The sequence below is a fragment of the Pavona decussata genome, unplaced genomic scaffold, assembly GCF_977016875.1.
Source record: "Pavona decussata unplaced genomic scaffold, jaPavDecu1.1 SCAFFOLD_386, whole genome shotgun sequence".
NCBI lineage: Eukaryota > Metazoa > Cnidaria > Anthozoa > Scleractinia > Agariciidae > Pavona > Pavona decussata.
The window spans coordinates 3,640,609-3,665,000 of NW_028145758.1; the positions used below are offsets into that span (position 1 = coordinate 3,640,609).

The following is a 24,392-nucleotide window of genomic DNA, read 5'->3' on the forward strand; positions in this document are numbered from 1 at the left end:
CGGGATGAGCTCGCCACGGAAGTAAAATTTTTGGACATGTATTATGTATATATTACAGACGATCGTCGAACACAGGAGACAATGTTGTAAGTATTTAGCTTAAAATGTTCTCGTTAGTACAATCAAGGTAGATATCAACCTTCCACCCAGCCCTAGCTTCGCTGGGTTTTGCGAGTCACGTATTTAAAATCGTGCATTCCACTGTATTTGGGGAGCAGGGATGGCACAGTGGTGAGAGCACTTGCCTCCCACCAATGTGGCCCGGGTTCGAATCCCGGACTCGACGTCATATGTGGGTTGAGTTTGTTGTTGGTTCTTGTCCTTGCTCCGAGGGTTTTTCTCCGGGTTCTCCGGTTTTCCTCCCTCCACAAAAACCAACATTTCCAAATTCCAATTCGATCTGGAATCCGAGGGCCACAGGTTTTTTCAGTCGTCAGGCTGTTAATTATATAAGTGTCACCCTCGTTAAACAAAGTTGATTTATTTAATAAGTAGGTGTTTTAAAAAACAACAACAACAAAAATTAATCGTTTGGGAGGGATTTTGAATATGTTACGTAACGTGCTATCCTTATCGTAACACTGGAAGCAAATAGATCGCATCGGCATTGGTCATCACATCGCCTTTGACAGTGTTCTTTTTTTTTAACGTATGTATATTATAAAGCAGTCTGTATAATTTTTTTCGTCTCATTTTCTGATCAGTGACTGTGGTCAACATGACGGCTGTGAAGGAACTGCTAACTCTTTTCTTGGTCTTCCATTTTTGTTTGGCCAAAAGGTAAGCTGTTTTCTTTGTACCACTGTACCACTCAGTTGTGGCTCTGGTTATTTCGTAGGATATGTGGTCTGGGAAAACCTTGAAACGGGACAAATCTAAATTCCAGCGCATTTAAAGTGTAGGCTCTTTCCGAGAACCAAGCAAATCCATAGCCTTCTACTCGCGATGTGTGGGACCTTTTGCGCGCTTTCCACGAATAATCCGAAAAATGAAAAAAGCTCAAAACGGATCGAAATGCAACAAACTGAGTTGACCTTTTAGAGGCTACTTACTACTCAACAGAAATGTAACAAAAACATCATATGCCCCACACCCTGACTCAACAACTGCAACACAACACTGAACGTCGGCCATACAGCAACCACTGTACTGGAACACCTAAACCATCCAACCACTTAACTTTCAATTAGACCAAAAATGTTTCAGTTTTGATATATTCGATAGAATATATCAAAGTACGAAAATTTTGCGGTAGTTTTACTTTTGTGGATTGGCGATTTTTTGTGGTTTGCGGGAACGAATTTTTGCGGTTCGAGATGACTGAAATTTCTGCTGAGGACTAATTTTTCCGATGCTCTGTTCAAGCAGCGGGACATTTAAGTGGAAGAAACCTTAACATTTTCAACTTTTATTGTACGGTGTGTTCGGCCTGCTATGCCAAACTATGCCCTCAGTACTGTAAGGCAATGAGACATTCTCAGTCGATAACAATTAATAACCCTCTTGTTCAGATGAAGTTCACTGTTTCAATAATACGGTTTGCCACGACCAGTATCACCGTATATTATTTTACAAGAAAGCAGTATGGATGTTTGAATTACCGTAGCTGAAACCTTTCTAGGCATACAGAGGGGTTTTCGAGTGAAAGATGAAGCATACAACTTTGAGACCTAACTGGGTGCGGTCTGCTAAAATTCCAAACTATGCCCTACTGTAAGGCAATGAGACAGACTTCAGTCGATAACAATAATACTCTTGTTCAGATGAAGTTTCAAGAATTGAAATCAGAAGAGCGTGAGAGGATCCGCCCTGGTCGGAAATACATTTTGAGGCGTAGCAAATATCTTCCCTTGAAAACGATATCACTGATAGTATGAATTGTTTTCGTCCTCTACTGGTATATATATGTAGTTTTCCAAGCCGATGACTAGAAACGGTCGTAAAAATAAACGTGGTGCTCGCGAATCAATCGAAGACGAAGACGTCTTGAACGAAGCGAAGCGAGTCAACATGGCGGCAAAAAATGAAACGAAAACACCCAACAACGTACCTCCCGAGCCTAGTCTGGCCGAGTTAAAGGACATGTTGGCCGATATACAAGTCAAAGTAACTGGAATACAGCACGAGAACCTAAAACTGAAGGAAGAAATCGCCCAATTTAAGGAGGCTTTTCAATCGGAGAAACAGGATTTGCAGAAGATGAAATCTACACTTGAAGCTTCCATGAATGCAAATCCAGCGCTTAAAGAAGAACTTGATGTCACGAAGAAAAAGCTGGAAGATGAAATCGAAGAGTCGAAACGCTTAAGCGAAGAACTGTATGACCTAGAACAATATACGAGGAAAAAACTCGCTCGAAATTCATGGAGTTTTTTTTTGTATTTTAATAGTTTTTATTCCATTTTATTTAGTTACAGATTCACAGATGAAAACGATACTTGTACAGAACAAACACACACACACCTACAAAGGACAGTAATTAGGGAGCCACGACGCGTTATTAATATTATTATTATTATTATTATTATTATTATTATTATTTTGTTTCTTTTTATGAGCACTGGTATAATGGTATAATGTTATAATAGCTTGCTTCTGTGTGTTCGACAATTCGCCATGATCATAAGCGTAATTAAGACTAGACGCCATAAGATCACCCACAACGTTCCAAAATGCCTTGTAAAATTCAGCAGTCACTCCGTCATTACCTGGCGAAATTCATGGAATTCCTGCGAATGCTTATACCAGCACCGAAGAAGTAGTTTTAAAGCCAGCAGAAGACATCGAGATTTCACACAAGCTTCAATACTCGTAATACTCCAACAATCATTAAATTTGTAAGCCACAAGGTTAAATTTAATTTGTACAAAGAGCATGTTAAGTTTAAGAATTTGAAAGTATCCGATCTTTTTCCATCGAGTTACGCCCCTTCAATGGGCGGAGAGAATTCGGCTTTTTCTGAACGAAAATCTTACAGCATATCGTCGAAGTATTGTGAAGAAAGCTAATGATATCAGAAACAAGCGACTACTACTGAGTGTGTGGACTATGAACGGAAAGGTATCTGTGAAAACGTCACCCTCTGGAGCACCGGTGAGAATTTACTGTGTAGGGGACTTAGATAATCTGCATTTTATGGAGGGAAGATCTTGCTACAAGGACGCAGTGGGACACTCCGAATTAGAATCGAGTATTTTTTGTCTGTTTTTCTTTTCGCTACTTACTGAATTAAACCCTCCGTAAGTGTGAGGCAGGGTTGCCCTTTATCTCCCTTCTTCTTTATACTGAGGGCAGAACTAATGCCTGGCTAATCTGCGAGTCAGAGCCTCCGTGAGCCCTCAAGATTTCCCGCCAAGAAGTCCAAAAATGGAAATAAAGCCCTTTTGTGGTTCGATTACATGCGGTGTGCATGCTTTCTGCAGGCAACATGGCGGACTCGTAGGAAAAGAAACGTGTTGGTGAGTATTTAAAACGTGTTATTCCCTCTTTTCGGATATTTCACCGCTTGCTATTACAAAAATTACGCGGCCATTTTCAGCTTATAAGTTTCCCCTATTTTTCTTTGAAACATTAGAGTTTTGCGGCGTTGATCGTGTTGATATGTGTAGAGTTGGTGCCGGTGACAGATTGCCCAGTGAGGTGAGGAAGCATTTCGTATGCTTTAGAGCACATAACTTGAAAATCTTGAAACCTTTTCGGCTTATGTTAATCAGTGTTAAAAAGCATGTAAGTTTGTGAGTGGAGGATCCACTCACAAACTTTGATACTTCGCAATTCGGTGATGTTGTGACAAAATCTATCGTCTATAATTAGAGAGACATGTAAGCAATTATAGTCGAGGCAAGGTACTTGTGGCATATTTCGAAAAAATCTGTCCAAAAAAAACTCAGTTTCTACGTTGATAATTGCGAGAAGTGTAATTTTGTAAAGCACGCGCCAGCTTGATAATCTTTTTGAGGGTGAGACTGATGTGAAGTCTGTTTACAGCCTTTGATGGTCCGAAGTATTGTGTTGTTTATATTTCTTGATGGACCACCTGGGTTATTTGAAGCGTTTTGTGCGAAACATTTTGCATTCTTTATGTATTCGTGATAATTAGTAAATAAACCCCTTCAGGCGGCTGGTATGTTGGCTGATAATGTCCGCGGCTAAGAGATTGCCCGAAAAATGAATATTTGGCCGAGAAGCAAAGCTTTGAGGGCAAATATGAAATTTTGAGGACAATCTCTCAGCCAAGGACATTATCAGCCGACATACCAGCAAGCCAGAAAGGGGTTTATTTATTTTATAACCCTCCTATTAATTTTTACATTGGGTGAAAACCGCTTGTAAAAAAACCAGTGCTGATCTGATGGCGGATGCGCCCAATTCACGTAAACAAGGACCAAAATTTGACGAACTGACTCAGTTTGCGTAGGACTAAATCTGAAAGTCTACTCGTAACTTTCTTCACTTTCAAAGACGTTGACAGCATGTTTCGTTGACATTTTTGTACTTTCCCGAACAGCATTTGCGACCAGCTTTTTGCTGTAAACATGACTGGAAATCTACATGTAAAATAATAAAGATGAAAAGGTGAAACTCTTGAGCTGGCTTTTTTCCGCTGGCTTTGTTTCTTTTCAATGGAAATAATAGGAGGGCAAATATCGACGCAGGCGGGGGTTATTGCGTGATAACCATCCTGTGAATTTGCACCACGTGACGTAAAGTAGCCAATAAAATCGCGCGAAAATTAATGGGTGGGTTACAATGAATATATAATTGCAAGATAGCCAAGCAGTTGTGGACCTGTTTTCCCGCGAAAATGAAGCAGAATGGATGAGCGTAGTTCACAATTCTCATTTTGAGTATTTCAAATGAATTAAGAAAAAAAAGAAGCGCATTGGGTTAATGTACATGCCAGTTTTCACTTTTTGTATTGCAGATGAATTAATTAAGGAAAATTGCAAATTATTGTTAAAAAAACAGTAACTCGCAAAAAGAGGCTCCGGCTCGCAGGCTCGAACATTAGTTACTCTCCAAAATTAGGCAGTCTGATAATGTGAAAGGCATCAATCTCTGTAATCACGTTAATGAAGTTAAATTGAGCCAGTTTGCAGATGATACTAATCTTTTCTGTGCAGACGTGGGTTTGGTTGAGGAGGCATTGGCTATTTTAGGAGAATTTGGGGAAATATCTAGCTTACGTTTAAACGTTGAAAAAATGAAGGGTAATTGTGGCTAGGCAAGTGTGACAATAATTGTAATAAACCATTAAGTCTTAAGCCAGATTCATTGGGATATCTTTATCGTATGATCCTAAAGGCAATGTTGAACTAAATCTTGATATTTGGAGATCTAATAATTAAAGCACTCAGAATCTTGCCTCTTGTATACACAGTATACAATATAGACATTCCAAACAATGTCATGGATAATGTTAAAAGACATCTTTTCCAGTTCTTATGGAAAAATAAGCGAAACAAAATCAGAAGAGCTGGACTTTACCAGGACCAATTGCTAAAGGTGGACTACATATGTTTGAATGTTGAGACAATGATAAAATCGTTACGCTTGGATTCCTAGGATTTTAAACTGTGAAAATCTGAATCGGAAGACGTAACCAGATTATTGCTCGGGCCGTGAGGCACCGAGTTGAGTTCTCGGTCGCGCCCTTTCTTATTATTATTTTTTTTAGTGTGTCGCGATTGACCAAGAGATAATGCATAAAACTTTGTATATGACCAAATGATGTGTCACATACAAGATGGCGGATGCAAGAAATAAGACGTTAGCATTCATAAACAGAAGTATCTCGGAAATTCTTAATGACTACTTAATCATTTCTGTCCAGACCTGTAAATATCTGGACCTGAACAATGATGACGGAAAACGCTTGCAAAAGTTTGCGTTTTGATACAATGCCAGCGATCACCACAAGATTTGGTAGAAAGCATAGAACACTTAAATGTGGCGTTCGCGACGGTCATACCAGAAATTGCGATCTTTTAGCGCCATCATAACCCAGGGTCACAAAGATACATATCTGATTCCCAAGTAATAAAATCAATGTACAAATGGTTTCTGTCTAATTCAAATCAAAGGTTAAAACGTAAGGATTAAAGCCTGGGAATTACAGCACCCATATGAAGCACAATTAGGTATTCTACTTAACAAATGTGGTTTTCCCCTGTATTTCATTCTGACTGAAAGTAATGCAATTCTCTCTGGTGGTTACTTGTTGCCTCACTATGTCTCTGTATCTATTGATTTGGGGGAGTTAGCGATGCTGGAGGTTATCCCTGCTAAAAGATTGTAGGCTTACGCACAACACAGTCAAATATGGCCCCAGTTTAAGCTGATAACAGCTTCTTGTTGTTTAAGAAAGAGAGGAGGTCTGAGATTCCTTCTTAACTGCAATTACATAGTCAAGTATTTACTCGATCTACCAATTAAGGTTCTACAGAGAAATGCTTGAATTTTTTAGGGAGCTAAGAACTCTTTATTCTACCATTATGACTTTCATGCCACAATCTTGTTCAACAAAAAGGATATCCTAATTGGTGGTGAACCCTTTTTTATTAAAAAGTGTTCCTTAAAAGGAGTACGAGAAATCAATGACCTACTGAAAAGGGATGGTAGTGTCTTACCTTTCAATGACTTTCGAAGGATCGATCAAAATATGGCTTAACTAAGACTAACTTTCTCCAATTTTATCAGGTCATTAACGCTATACCAAAACGCCTGGTCTTAAAATCAATATCAATGCATTTTTTCTGCCCTGGCTCATATCAATGATGTAACTTCTTTTCATCTTGGCTATGAGGTAGGAATCAACCTTATGAAGCAAAGGCAAAAGGTTTATATTGGCTCACGATATACAGTAAAACATACGTGTAACGACAAGCATTCTGGTCCCCAATGTACGTTGGGACACTACTCTCAACTTAGCTGCAAAAAAATGGAGTATTTTTAATTCCGTTCATGATATCAGCAAGGAAAATAAAATGAAAAAATTTCACTTTCAAATTTACGCACAGAATTGTCGTTACAAAAAAAGAACTTCACAAATTCGGAATTTAAACAAATGAAGAATGTATTTACTGTGGGGAACAGTAGGACTCTATTGACCATATATGCTTTCCTTGAATCAGCCACTTCACTCAACTCTTCACAAAAATTTGTTTGTCTTCAGCTTGGTTCAATGATAACAATAAGGCAAAACTTTACTCCAAACAAAGAAGAACTTTTATGTAGAAACTTTAATTACTCCATGCCATTATTAAAGAAATTTAACTGCACACTCTTATTCATCAAGCGATATATACATCAGGAAACGTAACGAAGAAACATTGCTTCTCCCGACTTTATAACCAAAATTAAATTCAAATACCGCATTGAAAAATTTCAAAGTTAATTTCAGCTGTCCAAAAACAATATGCTCCTTCTACTACCTACATTAGCTTCAGCTAATTTTTTAAAGGCCCATGTTCACCCAATAGCCATTGTGCGTGTTTATTACTGTTTGCAAATTAACGCTTCTATTGTTTAGTCTTGCGATCTGATTGGTTTACCAGAATATTCCCGCTGGGATGAAAGTGCCCTGACGTATTTAAAATAAATCAGACCAGGCAAATCGGACTGGTTGGTTTTATTTATTCCCCAAAGCGCTCAAGTTCTTTGTACTCCTTTGTATAAAATTCTCCGCAAATGAAAGTTGAGGGTTTGGTTCATTTTTCTGCATTCGTTCCTTTGAGCGACGTGGCGGAACAGTCAAACAGTTACAGCCAGCAGCCCTGAAACATTAATAATTTTTGTCCGAAAATTTTGATCCTATTGTTGTATAAGATAAACAGTAATCTTAAAGGGTCCTTTCAATTGTTATTGAAGTTGACATGATCGAAAAGAAATTAACAGTGCTGCACTCAGTGTCAGCTCAGTTAATATCGCTTTCAAAATTACATATAGCGCTGATCCGGTCTACTGCACAAGCATGAAGTTATTTCTACCTTTGATGATGCCATGAATGAATCTGCAGCTTACTAAGCAAATGTCTTGAGTATTTTAATTTATTTGCCTGTCAAACCAATAGGAAAAAACAAAAGGAACGCCACCTAGAAAACCATACAGTTTATTATATCTCTTTGCAACGCTGTTTACATGAATCGGGAGAATAAAATCGAATGGAGCTAATAAAACTTATGTGTTAAGGTCAGACCCGTAGAAATCAGGAACATCACTACAACAGATGCATGCATGGAGACAACAAATCATCCCGCTTCTTTTAGTTTCAGAATAAAAGCTATATTGTGAAGAGTCTCTGAGAAAAATATATTCCTTTGGAATAACAACTGTACAACTGCATTGTCAATGGCGAGATGTTACAGATGTACTTAGAAGCGACGGACAATTTTCCTTTCCTCACAAAGACTGTTCTTGAAAATATCCACAGAAATGAAGAGAGAGGATGTTATAAAAAGCTTAATGACACAAAAATAGTGATATTCCAGGAAATAATTAAGCTCGACGAATGTGGATTACTTTCACTATTTGGTACTCGCTGGTTTTTTTTTGAATTTTTTACTGCGGGAAATTCAGCTCAGAGCGCAATGCCTCTTGGGTGAACATGGGCCTTTAAGTAACAGTTGCTGCAATAATGCAATGGCTTATGCGGTTTGGTTTTGTGTGTATATGTGTTTATTATTTACATGTAAAAAATTTCTGGCATATACAAGTGTAATATGGTAATGTATTGATAATAACAATGTAACAATAAATAGATTGTATTGTTTTGTTTTTTATTATTTGAAAAGTGTAATAAGTATTTATGTAGTGCAATAAAATTCTTCTTCATTTAAAAAAAAAAGAATTAAATTAACTTCTGTGCAGGCTTTTTATTTTGCGGGTGTTTTTTTGCGGGAACTTGTTTTTACGGATTGAGGTCAATCCGCAAAATCTGCAAAAATTAGAACCCGCAAAATTTTCATGCTACACGGTTACACTTTGTTTTTGTTTTGTTTCCAGTGTTGGCCTTTTTTTTTCCATTCTAAGCGGGGAAATATAAGACATAATATGTCTATTCCATTACCGCACAGCGGGCAGCTCTTCCAAGCGTGAACTTGGGAAAAGTCAAAGAATTAATTTGCAAACCGAATCCAGGGTAACCTTTCCTGTGAACGGGCACGATTTTTCTTTTCAAAAATGAGATAAATATTGCTAACTTTATCAGGGGCGGATCCAGATAATCCTGAAAGAGGGGGCTGAAGAAATTGTACTGATAAATGATGTCTTCTTGTTACTTGAATTGTCTGAATTCCGCAAAACTTGCTGCTTACTGAAGGCTCGTTTGTAAGACTTCTGTACAAGCTCATATTCGAATTTCCAGCAGTTTGAACGTCTTGCGCTCGCATTTAAAGTCTCATCAGTCTTGGAATTTTAAAAGTCAATGCAAAATGTCTCGGGCTCACAAGGAAAAACGCTAACTAGTGTCGCCGTCTTGCATTTCATTCCGAGGGAGGACCCTGGGAATGAGGTTAGCTCTTTCTGTCATTGCTATGTATGAAAACTGTTTCTGGCGCCAAATTCGTGACGACACTTTCAAAAGTAGCCAGACGTCATTGTTTGATGGCCATGCAAGCCTGCGTAACAAATGAAAAGCGTACATACCCTACTTAACGATGTACGCTAAATATTGTTATTACTTAGAACTGCAGCAAGCAAACACTAATACACTTCATGGGTGTGAGCTTCATGACTACTACTCCGAGATCGGATTTGGTGAGTGTGAAAACAGTACAAAAGCAGTGTTTCTGGCGCCAAATTCGTGATGACACTTTTTAAAGTAGCCAGAAGTCACTGTTTGATGACCAAGCCCTGCGTAACGAAATGAAAAGCGTATGTTACGCAGCAAAATGTAATACTAACGCAAAATGTAATAACGTCGACGCAAAATGTAATAAAGTATTCAACGCAAATTGTAAGAACTTTTCAACGCAAAATGTAAGAACTTTTCTGATGCATAATGTAATAATGCAAAATGTAATAACTCAAGAATGGCGTGAATGGTATTGCCAGGGGTTTCGTTGCTCTCCGTATTATTGCAGTGTTTGCATTAGGCGGAAGTTGACTGTAAGTGGAAATGAAACTATAACACCCATCCTGGACCAATATCTTCAAAGTATAAAGGAACGCAATAATAACCTTTAATTGTGATACTTAAGCATTCGCCTATAAAATACTTCAAGTCGAGTAAACAAGGATGTCCTGTTCACAAACTCTAGGGTTGAAGATTACGAAGGGGATTTCACCCTGATGTAGTAACTACACTTTTAACCTCTTTATTAGGGACACCAAGGGGACAGGAATAAGTGTCCGGATTATAGAGGTGTCCGCTTTAGAGAAGCAGACTTTAAATGGATTTCGGTCTCTCAGGGACCAAGTGAACTGTCTGTAATAGAGAGGTGTCCTTATTATAAGTGTCCGTAAGGAGAGGTTCCACTGTACCCGATTCCGATCTACATAGTTATTAAACTGAGTCTCTTTATTCTTATTATGCATTTTTTTTATCCAAAAGTGATTGTTTTGAATAAGCGCAGCACCAAAAAAAATCACATTTTTAAGTGTCACAATAAGTAGATACGGTAAGAGAACGCCAGTCCCCCGATCTGAAACTTTTAAGAGTTGAGAATAAAACCTGTACACCTGTTATTCAATTTATGCATAGGTGAACATACACTGAATCATGATACTGATTTTGAAATACCATTCAGGTCATTGGTGAGTTATTACATTTTGCATTATACGTCAGAAAAGTTCTTACATTTGCCACTGAAAAGTGTTTACATTTTGCGTGGAATACTTTATTACGATTTTGCGTTAGTATTACATTTTGCGGCGTAACAAGTGTGCATACAGGTCTGTACTCAGTGATGTGAATATTTTTTCATTACTTAGAGCTGCAGCGAACCCTAATACACATCATGGGTGTGAGCGTCGTGACAAGTACTTTGAGATCGGATGTGGTGAGTGGCCACGAAATGTCTTCGTTGATTACCTTCTCTAGGATCAGCTGAACGTTTTAAATAATATTACTGTCATGCCATGACTTGTTCATTAAATGCTATGAGATAATTGAGTTACTCCCAGCCGAGTTATACAACTCTTCGATTGCAGGGCTCAGTGACATACATGCATGTACACTTCGGCAAAGGGCAGTTAATCTGATTTAGCCAATATTTCAACTAGTAAGAAGAGATCTCGCAGCGAAAAGTATTCAGAAGAGCAGTTTATTTGTGTATTGTGTGTGGTCCTCTAAATTTAAAAGTTTCGCATCATTTTCCAGTTTGCATTTGTTTTGAAAACATACCACGTAAAACAACCCTGTGTAATGTGCCTTCCCAAAGTATTTGGTATTCCATTTTTTGGTCTCAGTATGAAGTATAGTATTGCTTTTTGTTCGCGAAAAAACAGTATAAAATTTTACCCTTCCAGTGATACTACATAGATTGGCTAGTCAAGAGTATTAATTGTTTTGAGAATGAGTAGAAAACAATGTTTTAGCCCTTTCCACCTAGCATCCACTCATGCAAAATTTCTGAGACGTAAGCAATTCGATTAATGTTAGGATGCTTGGTCAGCATCCTCTGAAGTACAGTACCTTGCTGCATGGGGGCCCTATTAGGTTAGGGTTCCAGGAATGCGTCTTAAAAAGTGGAAGGTGCAACATCAATTATAATATATGAGCCTTCACTGTACCAAGTGGTAGGTTAATTCTCTTATTTCTAAGCAGGATGCAAGATGACTAAAATCAGTGAGAGTATTGATTGGAAGCTAGCAAGAACTTGAACCTTAATCAATCCAAATTCACCACACACGCATACTCAGGATCGGTTGACATATGAGGGCAATGACTGGCCTGCAGGATGGTGGGAAGCGAGATTGAATGGCCTGTCCTGGAACCTCCAAAGAAATTGTTTTTCTTTACATAATTTCATTTCAGATAAAGGAAACATTGTCTCTCTTAACATTGGTGTGTGCCAAGCAGGGGCCTCTAAGGTACTTCTTTTGAATTGTCCTTGGGTTGTCTAAATCAAAACCCTTTTGACTCAAACTGAGATAAATCTGTATATAAATGATATTGATATGCCATCTTAACGAGATCTGACAAGCATCAGACAAACAATTTAATAATCACAAACTCAGTGCACCAACTGGCCGGTTCAAGCAATTGCCACTGCGTGGTCATAACAAAGTATCTTCAAGTTGGTTTTCAGAGGCACTAAATGAACAAATAAATACTGATTTGTTGATAAACTGAAAATATATTAAAGTTTTTGCATACGATCTTGGTACAAAAAAATTGAGTTGTCATAAGGTTTAAATCGATCGATGCACGTTTAATTTATTTGATGTATTATTTATGCATGGTCTTTACTTAATTTAATCCTCATTAAAGAAAAACAATGTCTATGAGAGTTTTTTTCTGGTATTAATTTATGTTTGTTTATTTACAATTTTTCACTGACAATGGCGGCCAGATCCTCTACGACTGCCTCCCACGCAACAGCACTGAGGAACGACACTTACTGTTTAACGGTTACTTTGTAAGAAAGGCTTACACCATTGAGGCCTGTCAAAGGGTGTCCACTACTTGTCGACGTCTGCCCCACTTTGTCCTTTTTTACCCGGGAACCGCTTACAGCAGACGCATCGACATTGGTGTTTGCGGGGGAAGGTGTAGAGAGAATAATCAGCCATGCAAGCCAGTCTGGAATAAAACGGAGGGCATATCCACCCCTAACGGTAAGTAGTTTTAGCGTCCAACTACTGTCTGTATTTCCTTAGTACTTCAATTCTATTGTTGCGGGAGTCACGGATTTAGGGCGCAATTAAACCACAGGAAAAGTAGGTCTGGACACGTGAAAAAGTGCAATGGCAGGCGACCACATGTTTTTGCTGGTGTTAAGGATCATATACCATGTTGTTATCCAATGAGTCTGGGCTCTATTAAGCCAAAGTTTACACTGTAAAATGCAGTATAAACTACATCATGATTCCAAGTCACCTGGGTAACGTGGCTTTTGGGATCTAGTATAGCAAGCGCCATTATTATGTAATGCCGGGTAAAAAAAATCAAACAATCATCCTTTATTTTTAAACTATTGGTAATTAAAGTATAGAATTATGCTTGAGGGGTCCTGTATAGCTAACACTAACTAACATACAAGCTACTTAATAATAATAACTTAAAATATGTAAAGGTTTATTTATGAATCTTCATTCAGTTTACCATCTCTGTTGTCCTCCAGTCCAGACTCTCCACTGTCAGTTGAAGTCCTGTACCATTTATGAATCTTCATTCAGTTTACCATCTCTGTTGTCCTCCAGTCCAGACTCTTCACTGTCAGTTGAAGTCCTGTACTATTTGTGAATCTTCATTCCGTCTACCATCTCTGTTATCTCCCAGTCCAGACTCTTCACTGTCAGTTGAAGTCCTGTACCATTTGTAAATCTTCATTCAGTTTACCATCTCTGTTATCTCCCAGTCCAGACTCTTCACTGTCAGTTGAAGTCCTGTACCATTTGTGAATCTTCATTCAGTTTACCATCTCTGTTGTCCTCCAGTCCAGACTCTCCACTGTCAGTTGAAGTCCTGTACCATTTGTGAATCTTCATTCAGTGTACCATCTCTGTTGTCCTCCAGCCCAGGCTCTCCACTGTCAGTTGAAGTCCTGTACCATTTATGAATCTTCACTCAGTTTACCATCTCAATATTATTGTCCTCCAGTCCAGACTCTCTACTGTCAGTTGAAGTCCTGTACCATTTGTGAATATTCATTCAGTTTACCATCTCTGTTGTCCTCCAGTCCAGGCTCTCCACTGTCAGTTGAAGTCCTGTACCATTTATGAATCTTCACTCAGTTTACCATCTCAATATTATTGTCCTCCAGTCCAGACTCTCTACTGTCAGTTGAAGTCCTGTACCATTTATGAATCTTCATTTAGTTTACCATCTCAATATTATTGTCCTCCAGTCCAGACTCTTCACTGTCAGTTGAAGTCCTGTACTATTTGTGAATCTTCATTCCGTCTACCATCTCTGTTATCTCCCAGTCCAGACTCTTCACTGTCAGTTGAAGTCCTGTACCATTTGTAAATCTTCATTCAGTTTACCATCTCTGTTATCTCCCAGTCCAGACTCTTCACTGTCAGTTGAAGTCCTGTACCATTTGTGAATCTTCATTCAGTTTACCATCTCTGTTGTCCTCCAGTCCAGACTCTCCACTGTCAGTTGAAGTCCTGTACCATTTGTGAATCTTCATTCAGTGTACCATCTCTGTTGTCCTCCAGCCCAGGCTCTCCACTGTCAGTTGAAGTCCTGTACCATTTATGAATCTTCACTCAGTTTACCATCTCAATATTATTGTCCTCCAGTCCAGACTCTCTACTGTCAGTTGAAGTCCTGTACCATTTGTGAATATTCATTCAGTTTACCATCTCTGTTGTCCTCCAGTCCAGGCTCTCCACTGTCAGTTGAAGTCCTGTACCATTTATGAATCTTCACTCAGTTTACCATCTCAATATTATTGTCCTCCAGTCCAGACTCTCTACTGTCAGTTGAAGTCCTGTACCATTTATGAATCTTCATTTAGTTTACCATCTCAATATTATTGTCCTCCAGTCCAGACTCTCTACTGTCAGTTGAAGTCCTGTACCATTTATGAATCTTCATTCAGTTTACCATCTTAATATTATTGTCCTCCAGTCCAGACTCTCCACTGTCAGTTGTACTCCTGTACCATTTGTGAATCTTCATTCAGTTTACCATCTCTGTTGTCCCCCAGTCCAGGCTCTCCACTGTCGGTTGAAGTCCTGTACCATTTGTAAATCTTCATTCAGTTTACCATCTCTGTTGTCCTCCAGTCCAGACTCTCCACTGTCAGTTGAAGTCCTGTACCATTTATGAATCTTCACTCAGTTTACCATCTCAATATTATTGTCCTCCAGTCCAGACTCTCTACTGTCAGTTGAAGTCCTGTACCATTTATGAATCTTCATTCAGTTTACCATCTTAATATTATTGTCCTCCAGTCCAGACTCTCCACTGTCAGTTGTACTCCTGTACCATTTGTGAATATTCATTCACTTTACCATCTCTGTTGTCCTCCAGTCCAGACTCTCCACTGTCAGTTGAAGCCCTGTACCATTTATGAATCTTCATTCAGTTTACCATCTCTGTTGTCCCCCAGTCCAGACTCTTCACTGTCAGTTGAAGTCCTGTACCATTTGTAAATCTTCATTCAGTTTACCATCTCTGTTGTTCTCCAGTCCAGACTCTCCACTGTCAGTTGAAGTCCTGTACCATTTGTGAATCTTCATTCAGTGTACCATCTCTGTTGTCCTCCAGTCCAGACTCTCCACTGTCAGTTGAAGTACTGTACCATTTGTGAATCTTCATTCAGTTTACCATCTCTGTTGTCCTCCAGTCCAGGCTCTCCACTGTCAGTTGAAGTCCTGTACCATTTTTGAATCTTCATTCAGTTTACCATCTCTGTTTTCCCCCAGTCCAGACTCTTCACTGTCAGTTGAAGTCCTTTACCATTTATAAATCTTTATTCAGTTTACTATCTCTGTTGTCCTCCAGTCTAGGCTCTCCACTGTCAGTTGAAGTCCTGTACCATTTATGAATCTTCATTCAGTTTACCATCTCTGTTGTCCTCCAGTCCAGACTCTTCAATGATTGTCAGTTGTAGTCATGTACCATTTATTAATCTTCATTCAGTTTACCATTTCTGTTGTCCTCCAGTCCAACCTCTCCACTCTCCAATTGTTAATCATTGTTCGTGCCAATTTATTACTCACAGGGATTCGAAGCATTCCAACGATTGTGAATTGTTCGTGTGTGACTCCTTACTGCTACCGGGTGTCAAACTTTGAGGCATTTTCTGAACAGGCATTTACTGATGCTAACGGAAAAACAGCGACCAAGACTAAGGTGCGTGAACAGATTCAACCCTTTCAATTTTAGCCCCAACAGTGACAAGCATTCAATTTTTCCTTCCAATATCATACTTCAACAAACATCTAGGTCATGAAGTTAGAGAAATTGATCACCAAAGAAATTCTCCCCACTAATACCATAAGAAATGTATGGACACTGAACAGTGAGGGGAATATGTAGTTTGATGCTGGGGCTGAAAGGGTCAATCGGCTCTAATGCCCGTTTTTGTAGGCGTCGTCGTCGTCTCTTCTTAAGGTTCCTTTTGAAACCTCACACATGGACGTTTTATGAGTGGTATTACGCAATACAACTGTTGTTGCTGCTGTAATGCATACCTACTGTTATTTTTTCAGCGTACAAACAGTCAGGTGTCGCGCGCGCTTTTTCCTACTCAATCCAAGTTCAAGTTTCAAGTTTATTCGAAAATTCAAAAATTTAGCAAAAAAGAGAGACTGGCCCGCAGGTAGCGAGAGCTAATCTAGGCGGGCCAGACTTTAAAATTAATATTATTACAGTTATTACAATCAAGGACAGAACAAATAGAATTTAGGGGAGGTAGGGAAATCACAAGTAACACACACACACACACAAAAAGTCGAAAAATTAACGAAAAACGAATATTAATTAGAAAAGTTCAGTTAGTTTTACTCCTGGCCAATTTGTGGAGTTGTCTTCTGTTCACAGAAAGCCATCCTTAACGACTATGTCCCCTTGTGTGCTTGCTAAAAGATCCAGTGTTCAGCAAGCAGTAACGGTCTACTATACACTGCAAAGTAGTCGCTCGTTTTGTTAACCCCTATCTAGAACGGGTTTTTCAATTTTTTGAGAAGCAAGAAGTAGCAGGCAATCGTGGACGTAACTCTGCTGGCTTACGTTGAATCAATATCGATTTGATCGGCTAAAATATAATACAGAAAAAGGAGCAAAGCCGACACAATGTAGAATTGATTTAGTAGTGTCCGATGTTTCGACTGGCCAATACCAGCCTTCTTCACATACGTACGTGATATATTTAACAATTAGATTATGAGCTCGAGATTTCTATCGCGTGATAGCTGATCAGGGCGCGGCCGCCATTTTGTTGAAAACCGCTACTCGCTATCTATCACAGAATAGATAGCAGAGTAGCGCAGCCAATCAGAGAACGGCATTCGAAATAGAACAATAGTAGATTTATACTAAATATAGATATATGATAGCTATTGCGTGTTGCGTGAAATAATGAAATACATAATGCAATATGTACATACACACAATTATATTTTTAAAGGTTTTGTCGCGGGCATTGAAACCTTTTAAATATTATTTGTGTTTGTACCTCCTGTTATTGTCAATCATAGATAATCATATGGCGGTTAACGGCTCCAATTCGTTGATACACCAACGCAAAAATACGACTGTTTTGCAGTCTAGCGGGTCTACTGTCTCTGAGAAAAAAAAGCCAGACTTATGCGAACTGAAGCGGACACGCTGGCTTTTTAATTCCTCAGTAAATTAAAGTGTTCCTTTGTTTTGTAGCTGGTGGACATGGGCAAGTGCGTTAGCGAGGGCGTCTGTCCTGGAAGAAATCGCAACAGGTGAGTGGTGATGGATCTCTAAAATCTCATAATAACGACCAGTTACTCTATCGTAAAATGAAGTTGTTGAGTCACAAGACTTAAAAAGTTGGATTAGCAAATGAGATGTCTGCCACAGCAGTAATAGCAAATGAATGATAATTTAATTTGTAATGTGTAAACATGCGTCATTAGAAGAAAGAATTTTGACACTTTTTTAACCAACATTCATGGTCATGTTTTCTCAAGGAAGCTCTGCCTTAGGACTAATCTTTAAATGTTTCTTATTTTTTTAACAAGACGGCAAAAAGCTTCTTACAGCTTAAAGCTATATCCATTTTCACACAAGTCAGTTAAACCACATTCCTTTTCTGTGGAAGGCCATAAGGCGGGGGCACCCAACGAAAATTCCTCTCAGCTCCTTTGAAACGTTATTTTAGGCGATCTGGAGTGGCTTTAAAGCTCTATAAGTTCTTTTTAGGCAGCGCTATAAAATTTTTATCTGTTCGGTCATTCTAGGGGAAGTTGAGTCTTCGAAATTAGTAAGGCATTTTTGTCCATTTCCCGAAAACCGTAGGTCTTATTTCCTTTTAGAAAATCTTAGCTGACCTTTTTTTGGTACCCGAATCAACATTTTTATCAATCCGAAAACACTAGGCCTTAAATTTCCCATATCACGAAAGTTCGTGGTGAAAATTCCCTTTAGAAAATTGTAGGGGATTAAGGGCCTTCCGAACAGATAATTTACCGAAACGATCCGTTGGGTGCCCCTGATAAGGGACACATCTTTCCTGGTAATATACCTCCGTATAACAAGAAGTTGCACATCTCACAAAATAAAATGCACTACAAACAAAACAAATCCGCACGCTGCAAACAAAATAAAAAGTCCTGCGCACGCAGGTAGACGCAAAGTATTGGACTGAGTGTTAAGATCGAAAAACATGGCGTCCAGCGAAGCCATGGTGAAGAAAGCTGAGTGATGAAATTGTGCTCGACAGTTTGCCCTGTGGATCTGATGGAGAGCTATTTCAACAGAGGCCTTATGTACAGCCATATAACGCTGATGTTGAGAAGACATCATCATATAGATGTCATGAATGAACGAACATTGAAGCGAAGATCTCAAGACAGCGGTCTTTAATAGAAGGCGAGATGTTGTGAATGATGATCTAGTTGAACGCGTAGGGGATTTGATTTAATTTTTGCTTAAAATTGTCACTGATCCAGGCAGCTTTTACCATTCTTTATTTTGCAGTGCATTTTATTTTGTGAGATGTGTAACGTCTTGTTACTGGAGGTATATTACAGGAAAGATGTGTCCCTTATGGGCTCCCGTACTTTTCAAACCACAACTGTCAAAACTTCAGTGAAAACCATACTCTTTGTTAGGTAGATGTGTGTGTGTGTGTGTAGGGGGGGGGGGGGGGGGGAAGGGGGATGGCGGTGCAATTATACCAAAGAAGGAAAATCACATTACAACCAAGCTGCGTTACATTTGGCGGTTTAATACGCTGAAAACAGTCCATCGTACGGAAAAAAAGATGGCGGATGTATATTTTACCACAATACCTTGCGAACCTAACGCAGCCAATAGGCACACATAAAGCCAAATTTAATTTTTGCGAAGTTAGCCCCTGTACTCACATCATTGTGTATGCTGGGTAAATGTAAATCTGAAATGAAGAGTAAATGAACCAATCGCCATCTTTTTCGGTACGATGGATCGGCATATATGTACTAAAACATCGCATGACAATCTTCATCGGAGCGAAAACTTTTCCGTGTTTTTGTTTCTTCCCCGAACTGAGCGAAAACCAAACACAGAAGGAAAGAGCCAATCACAGAGCAGATTAGAATGAGGCATTCTTAATTCTGGTAGCCAACCAGAAATGGCCTTGTATCGAACTTTACCAGATCTCACATTTCGACATTCCCGAACCAACTGAGATCAGGGTACGAGATTACCTTGTTCCCAGTTCCCAGGGCTTTCTCCTTGTAAATTGGTAGGTTGAGTGGAATAGTACTGGGAGCGAGATTAAGAGAAACTATTTATCAAAAATCGAATATTGAGCTGGTATGTGAGTATACAACATTTGCTTTTTTCAACATGAGTTTCCTGCCTGCCGTAACTGAATGCGCGGGCGACACATTCAAGAAGCATGCCTTCGTTTCTGAGGGTGGGCGCCAAGTGAACGTCTCTGCTATTGCTACATGTTCATGTCACTACCCCAGAAACTGAGAGGGATCAAAGACACAGTCTGCAAGAGATGGCATGCTTCGTGGTTACCTTACTAAAGTAGCATATTTTTCGTAATACAAGGGCATATGTGACTCATAGAAGCTAAGTCTGTTCCTTTTATAACCCACTGAATAGCAGTGCTTGTAATCATGGCTCTTGCTTGTATTCATGTTTGCGTCAGGCCGCAGAAATCACGCAGCTAACTTCACCCTTTAAGCTCAAATTCTTCCAACTAGTATCATAAGAAATATATTGAGAACAGTAACGAGAAAATACATGTTGATCAGTGTGGACTTAAAGAGTCCGGACTTTTATGCTTTCTTCGGAAATTTAACGGAATTTAGGGACTTCTTAGTGAATTTTAACACGATTTGTCGCATCACTCACTTCACTATAATTGAAAACAGAGAAGGATACTCACTGAGTTTAGGATTTTAGTAATCATCATTGGATTGCTAATTGTCTGTCGGTATCATATCATGAACAAGGCACCAAAAAAGCTTCTTTTGTGCGAAAGATGGGCTTGTTTAAACCAAGCCCAAACTATTTGTGTTTGTGAATAAGGACAAAATATGTTAAAGGTGTTGTCGTTCAAATAGATCGTGCTTTAGTTGAATCAGACTGAAAAAAAAAAAAGGTTTTAAGGCGTCCACTTTTTTATTTTACGCTTTATTTTGTCAAGAGTTTTTTTTTTTTTTGGTTTTTGCTTGGTCGAAAAATTTAGGCAACGCTGGCAATAGTAGCCGTAAGGTGCTTCATGTTAGGTGTAGCGGAAATGGCAATCTTTGTGCAAACATTTTCTTCGGTGGATTAATTACTGCTGTGGTTACCTCTGTTTACTGAAAATGCATCGAAAGAATTCTAACCTGACGAAACATGTATAAAAGCAAACGAAGTCCTATCAAGACTTAGATTAGCGGTGGAGTTTTAACAATTAAAGCCCTCAGTTGTGATTGACAAGTAGAGTTGCAAAGGAGTATCTTATTGGTAAGGCGCATGTTCTTTTGAGGCTATTCCGAAACAGCAACATTAGGAGTAGACGGTAATCGTGTCTTTTTCTTTTGTTTGTTTGTTTCTTTGTTGTTGTTGTTGTTTTTTGTTTGTTTGTTTTTTTTCTCGCTCTTATAATCTTCTGGAGGAGTTGTGAGGGGGGAGGGGGGGGGGGGGAGTACCGTCTATTTTCCTGCTATGAGCCAAACCGGTGCAGTTTTTACAAGAACATCTGTACCTCGTCGTTTGGGAGATTTTTAGTTTGCCTAAAAAAGGCACCAGAGTTGCGTTCTCTTGGAAAACGTTATTTCGTGCATTCCACCAGGGATAAGACAAGCGGAATGGCCGCAAAAGACGCTAGTCATAACCTTTTTTTTTACTGTTTTTGACTTTTTTTATAGACAGAAAAAGCACACGCACACAAAAAAAATTACAGACAAGGCCTGGTTTGTACTAGCGCAAGCAAAGGGTTCATTCACACACGGACAAACGCAACTGAAATGCTTTTATCCGTGTGTTGTGTTTGAGCGAGTTTTGTATGGACTACTGTGCTACTTTTATCCCAGGAAAACCTTGGCCTTAATAGAGAGATTTTAAAAGCACAACGTTTACGGCGAACGTCAAATTGAAGAAATGACCACGAGATCATGTTTACACTATATTTACTGCTTGCTGTTTTGAGTTTCTTAGTAAAACTGATTTGTTTTACGTTAACATCAAAGATCAGAATTATTTTTCACTATACTCATCTGTGTATTAATTTTTTCAAGGAAACATAAACGCGAATCTCACGTTTGCCGTAAACGTGGTGCTTTATCTTTCAAATGACGCATTCGCACGCGTGGACAAGCAGAGCACGAGGACTCGTCAAGTGAAAATGGCAGTAACCTAAAACATGAAAATGAAAGGAGCAAACAAACTCATTATTATTTTGATTTCCAGTAGGAATCACTACGACACGAGCATAAGGGCATATCACAAGAAAAAGCAAAATTTTTGATCCCATGTGCCTATATCCAGTTTTCTTATCGCCCGTTTTCACGTTGAGTTAAGCGCTGTTTGACTCGCGCATGCGCTTGCGGCGTACATGACAACGGCTTAAAGTAATGTCTGTGTAAAGCCCGGCCCAACTAAACGTTTTTAAAATGTTATTGTCCAACATATCCGACATCTGTTGTGTGACATTATTGGAAGCGCGGGAAAAAGCCGTCTAACGTCCCGCCAACATTGTTTGAAATGTGCCCAAAACTTTTTTATCGAAGGCAAAACATTTAATCAACAAAAAAATCGGTCAGCCATCATCTAACGTTGGACACGGGGCTTCACACAGAGAAACGAGTTTTTAGTGTAGCAAAAACTGCTACAATAGGTGATAAGAAAGTTCATTGTATTCCTGCATGCATAGAGCATGATTTGGAGCCAGTTTTTACGTCTTTTTCAGTGTTGCAGTTAGAATTGTCGCAGAATAATTATTGGGTGTTTGGTAATAATGAGCCGGATTACTGCAGTATGTGCGTGTGTTATTGCGTGTGACAGATTGTAGAGTGGTTTAATTTTGACTATGTCATGGTTTCGAATTAAAGCATGCTGACTTAAGCGTATCTGTGTTTTTCCTTGAACTGCCGGACTGTTTAAAGAAAGGGCTTGGATACTAGAAATAAATGATTGTGTTCTTTAAAGTGTTCAAAATTAACGGCAATTGCCGACGTGAATTGAAGGCAACTGAATAGTTTAAAATATTGGCAGTTAACGGGGACTGAGGTAGGACGATAAAATTGATGCCGGTAATACATGAAGAAAATTAACGCGCTTGAGTGTGGATGCCTTCTACACTAACAGTCCGTTGATGTCCGAAAAACCCTTGGGCAAAATAATCTTGCCGCCGTAAACTTTGGACAAATGCTCGACAAAAAAGTTAAGTTTTGAACTGCAACTATAGGAGTGCATATAGGATATGAATTACAATTTAGGGTACAACTTATAGAAATTAGACTCGCGAAAATAAAGGCTCTTTTGTGTACACTAAGGAAAACGATATTATTTCTTCAGAATTCAATCCGAATTTATGAAGCGATTTACCAGCTGGATTGACCGAAATACCACGGTTCGGTTGGGTGCCTCTGAGTTTACGAAGCTGAAAACCAAAGCAAACGGAAAATTATTTCGACATTAAGTTAAAAACCTCCCTATGTTGAATGAATTAGATGTAAATAGAATTGGTTTTGCCACATTCCGTTTTATAGCAAATCACTAGGTAGATGTTCGGATTAAGCCAAATATGGGGAAGAAACAATCGAAACGATCCGTCGTCTCTTGCAGTCAAGCAACCTCCTCTCTTTGCTTGTTCTAGAGTAGGTTCATACTATTGTCTACAGACATGCTAGTTGCTCATTTATATTTTTTAGACAACGGGACCTCTGGAGCCAGGGTATCTCCAGTCTGGCCTTTTAAAATGTATGAAAAAGAACCTCGATAGAACGAAACCTTGATAAAACGAACCAATTTCCTTGGTCCCCTGGCACTTCGTTGAATCGAGATTCCACTGTACCTGGTGATGTTGATAGCTCGGTTGATAGAGTGAAATGATTGGTGGCCTGTAGAACAGATGCTGTTTGTACAGCGTGTTGCGCCGACAAACGCGATTGAAGTCTATTCTTCAACCTGTTCAAGCTATATGACTGACAGCTTTCCCAGTCCAAGGGTCCTTCATATTTTAATTTAATAAAAGGAAGAGAAAATTTACCATTATTATTATTATTATTATTATTATTAAGCAACACAGGGCGCATAACGTAACCTGTGAGCCAAGCGAAACTTAAAATAGCACGTTATTATTATTATTATTATTATTATTATTATTATTATTATTATTATTATTATTATTATTATTATTATTATTATTATTAGTCACACCCTGGAATGGCATGTTGTAAAATAAATAATCTAAAAAAAGAGAGAGCAAGGCGAGTGGTGATGGATCTCTAAAATCTCATAATAACGACCAGTTACTCTATCGTAAAATGAAGTTGTTGAGTCACAAGACTTAAAAAGTTGGATTAGCAAATGAGATGTCTGCCACAGCAGTAATAGCAAATGAATGATAATTTAATTTGTAATGTGTAAACATGCGTCATTATTTTAAGTTAAAAACCTCCCTATGTTGAATGAATTAGATGTAAATAGAATTGGTTTTGCCACATTCCGTTTTATAGCAAATCACTAGGTAGATGTTCGGATTAAGCCAAATATGGGGAAGAAACAATCGAAACGATCCGTCGTCTCTTGCAGTCAAGCAACCTCCTCTCTTTGCTTGTTCTAGAGTAGGTTCATACTATTGTCTACAGACATGCTAGTTGCTCATTTATATTTTTTAGACAACGGGACCTCTGGAGCCAGGGTATCTCCAGTCTGGCCTTTTAAAATGTATGAAAAAGAACCTCGATAGAACGAAACCTTGATAAAACGAACCAATTTCCTTGGTCCCCTGGCACTTCGTTGAATCGAGATTCCACTGTACCTGGTGATGTTGATAGCTCGGTTGATAGAGTGAAATGATTGGTGGCCTGTAGAACAGATGCTGTTTGTACAGCGTGTTGCGCCGACAAACGCGATTGAAGTCTATTCT

At 38.9% G+C, this 24,392-nt stretch overlaps 1 protein-coding gene across 2 annotated transcripts; it reads left to right on the plus strand.

Moving 5' to 3' along the window:
- LOC146451736 (uncharacterized) lies at window positions 1-22,368 on the plus strand. 2 transcript variants are annotated; one of them, XM_085098792.1, is made up of 8 exons: window positions 1-86; window positions 705-780; window positions 10,933-11,000; window positions 11,978-12,033; window positions 12,516-12,780; window positions 15,843-15,973; window positions 17,498-17,556; window positions 19,651-22,368. In XM_085098792.1, the coding sequence occupies exons 1-8, from the start codon at window positions 44-46 to the stop codon at window positions 19,775-19,777; spliced, it is 825 nt and encodes a 274-aa protein (XP_084954918.1). In that variant the 5' UTR covers window positions 1-43; the 3' UTR covers window positions 19,778-22,368. The 2 variants fall into 2 exon arrangements, with proteins under 2 accessions (XP_084954918.1, XP_084954917.1); XM_085098791.1 differs by lacking the exons at window positions 1-86; window positions 705-780 and adding exons at window positions 3,374-3,458; window positions 3,575-3,639.
- The last annotated feature ends 2,024 nt before the right edge of the window (window positions 22,369-24,392 follow it).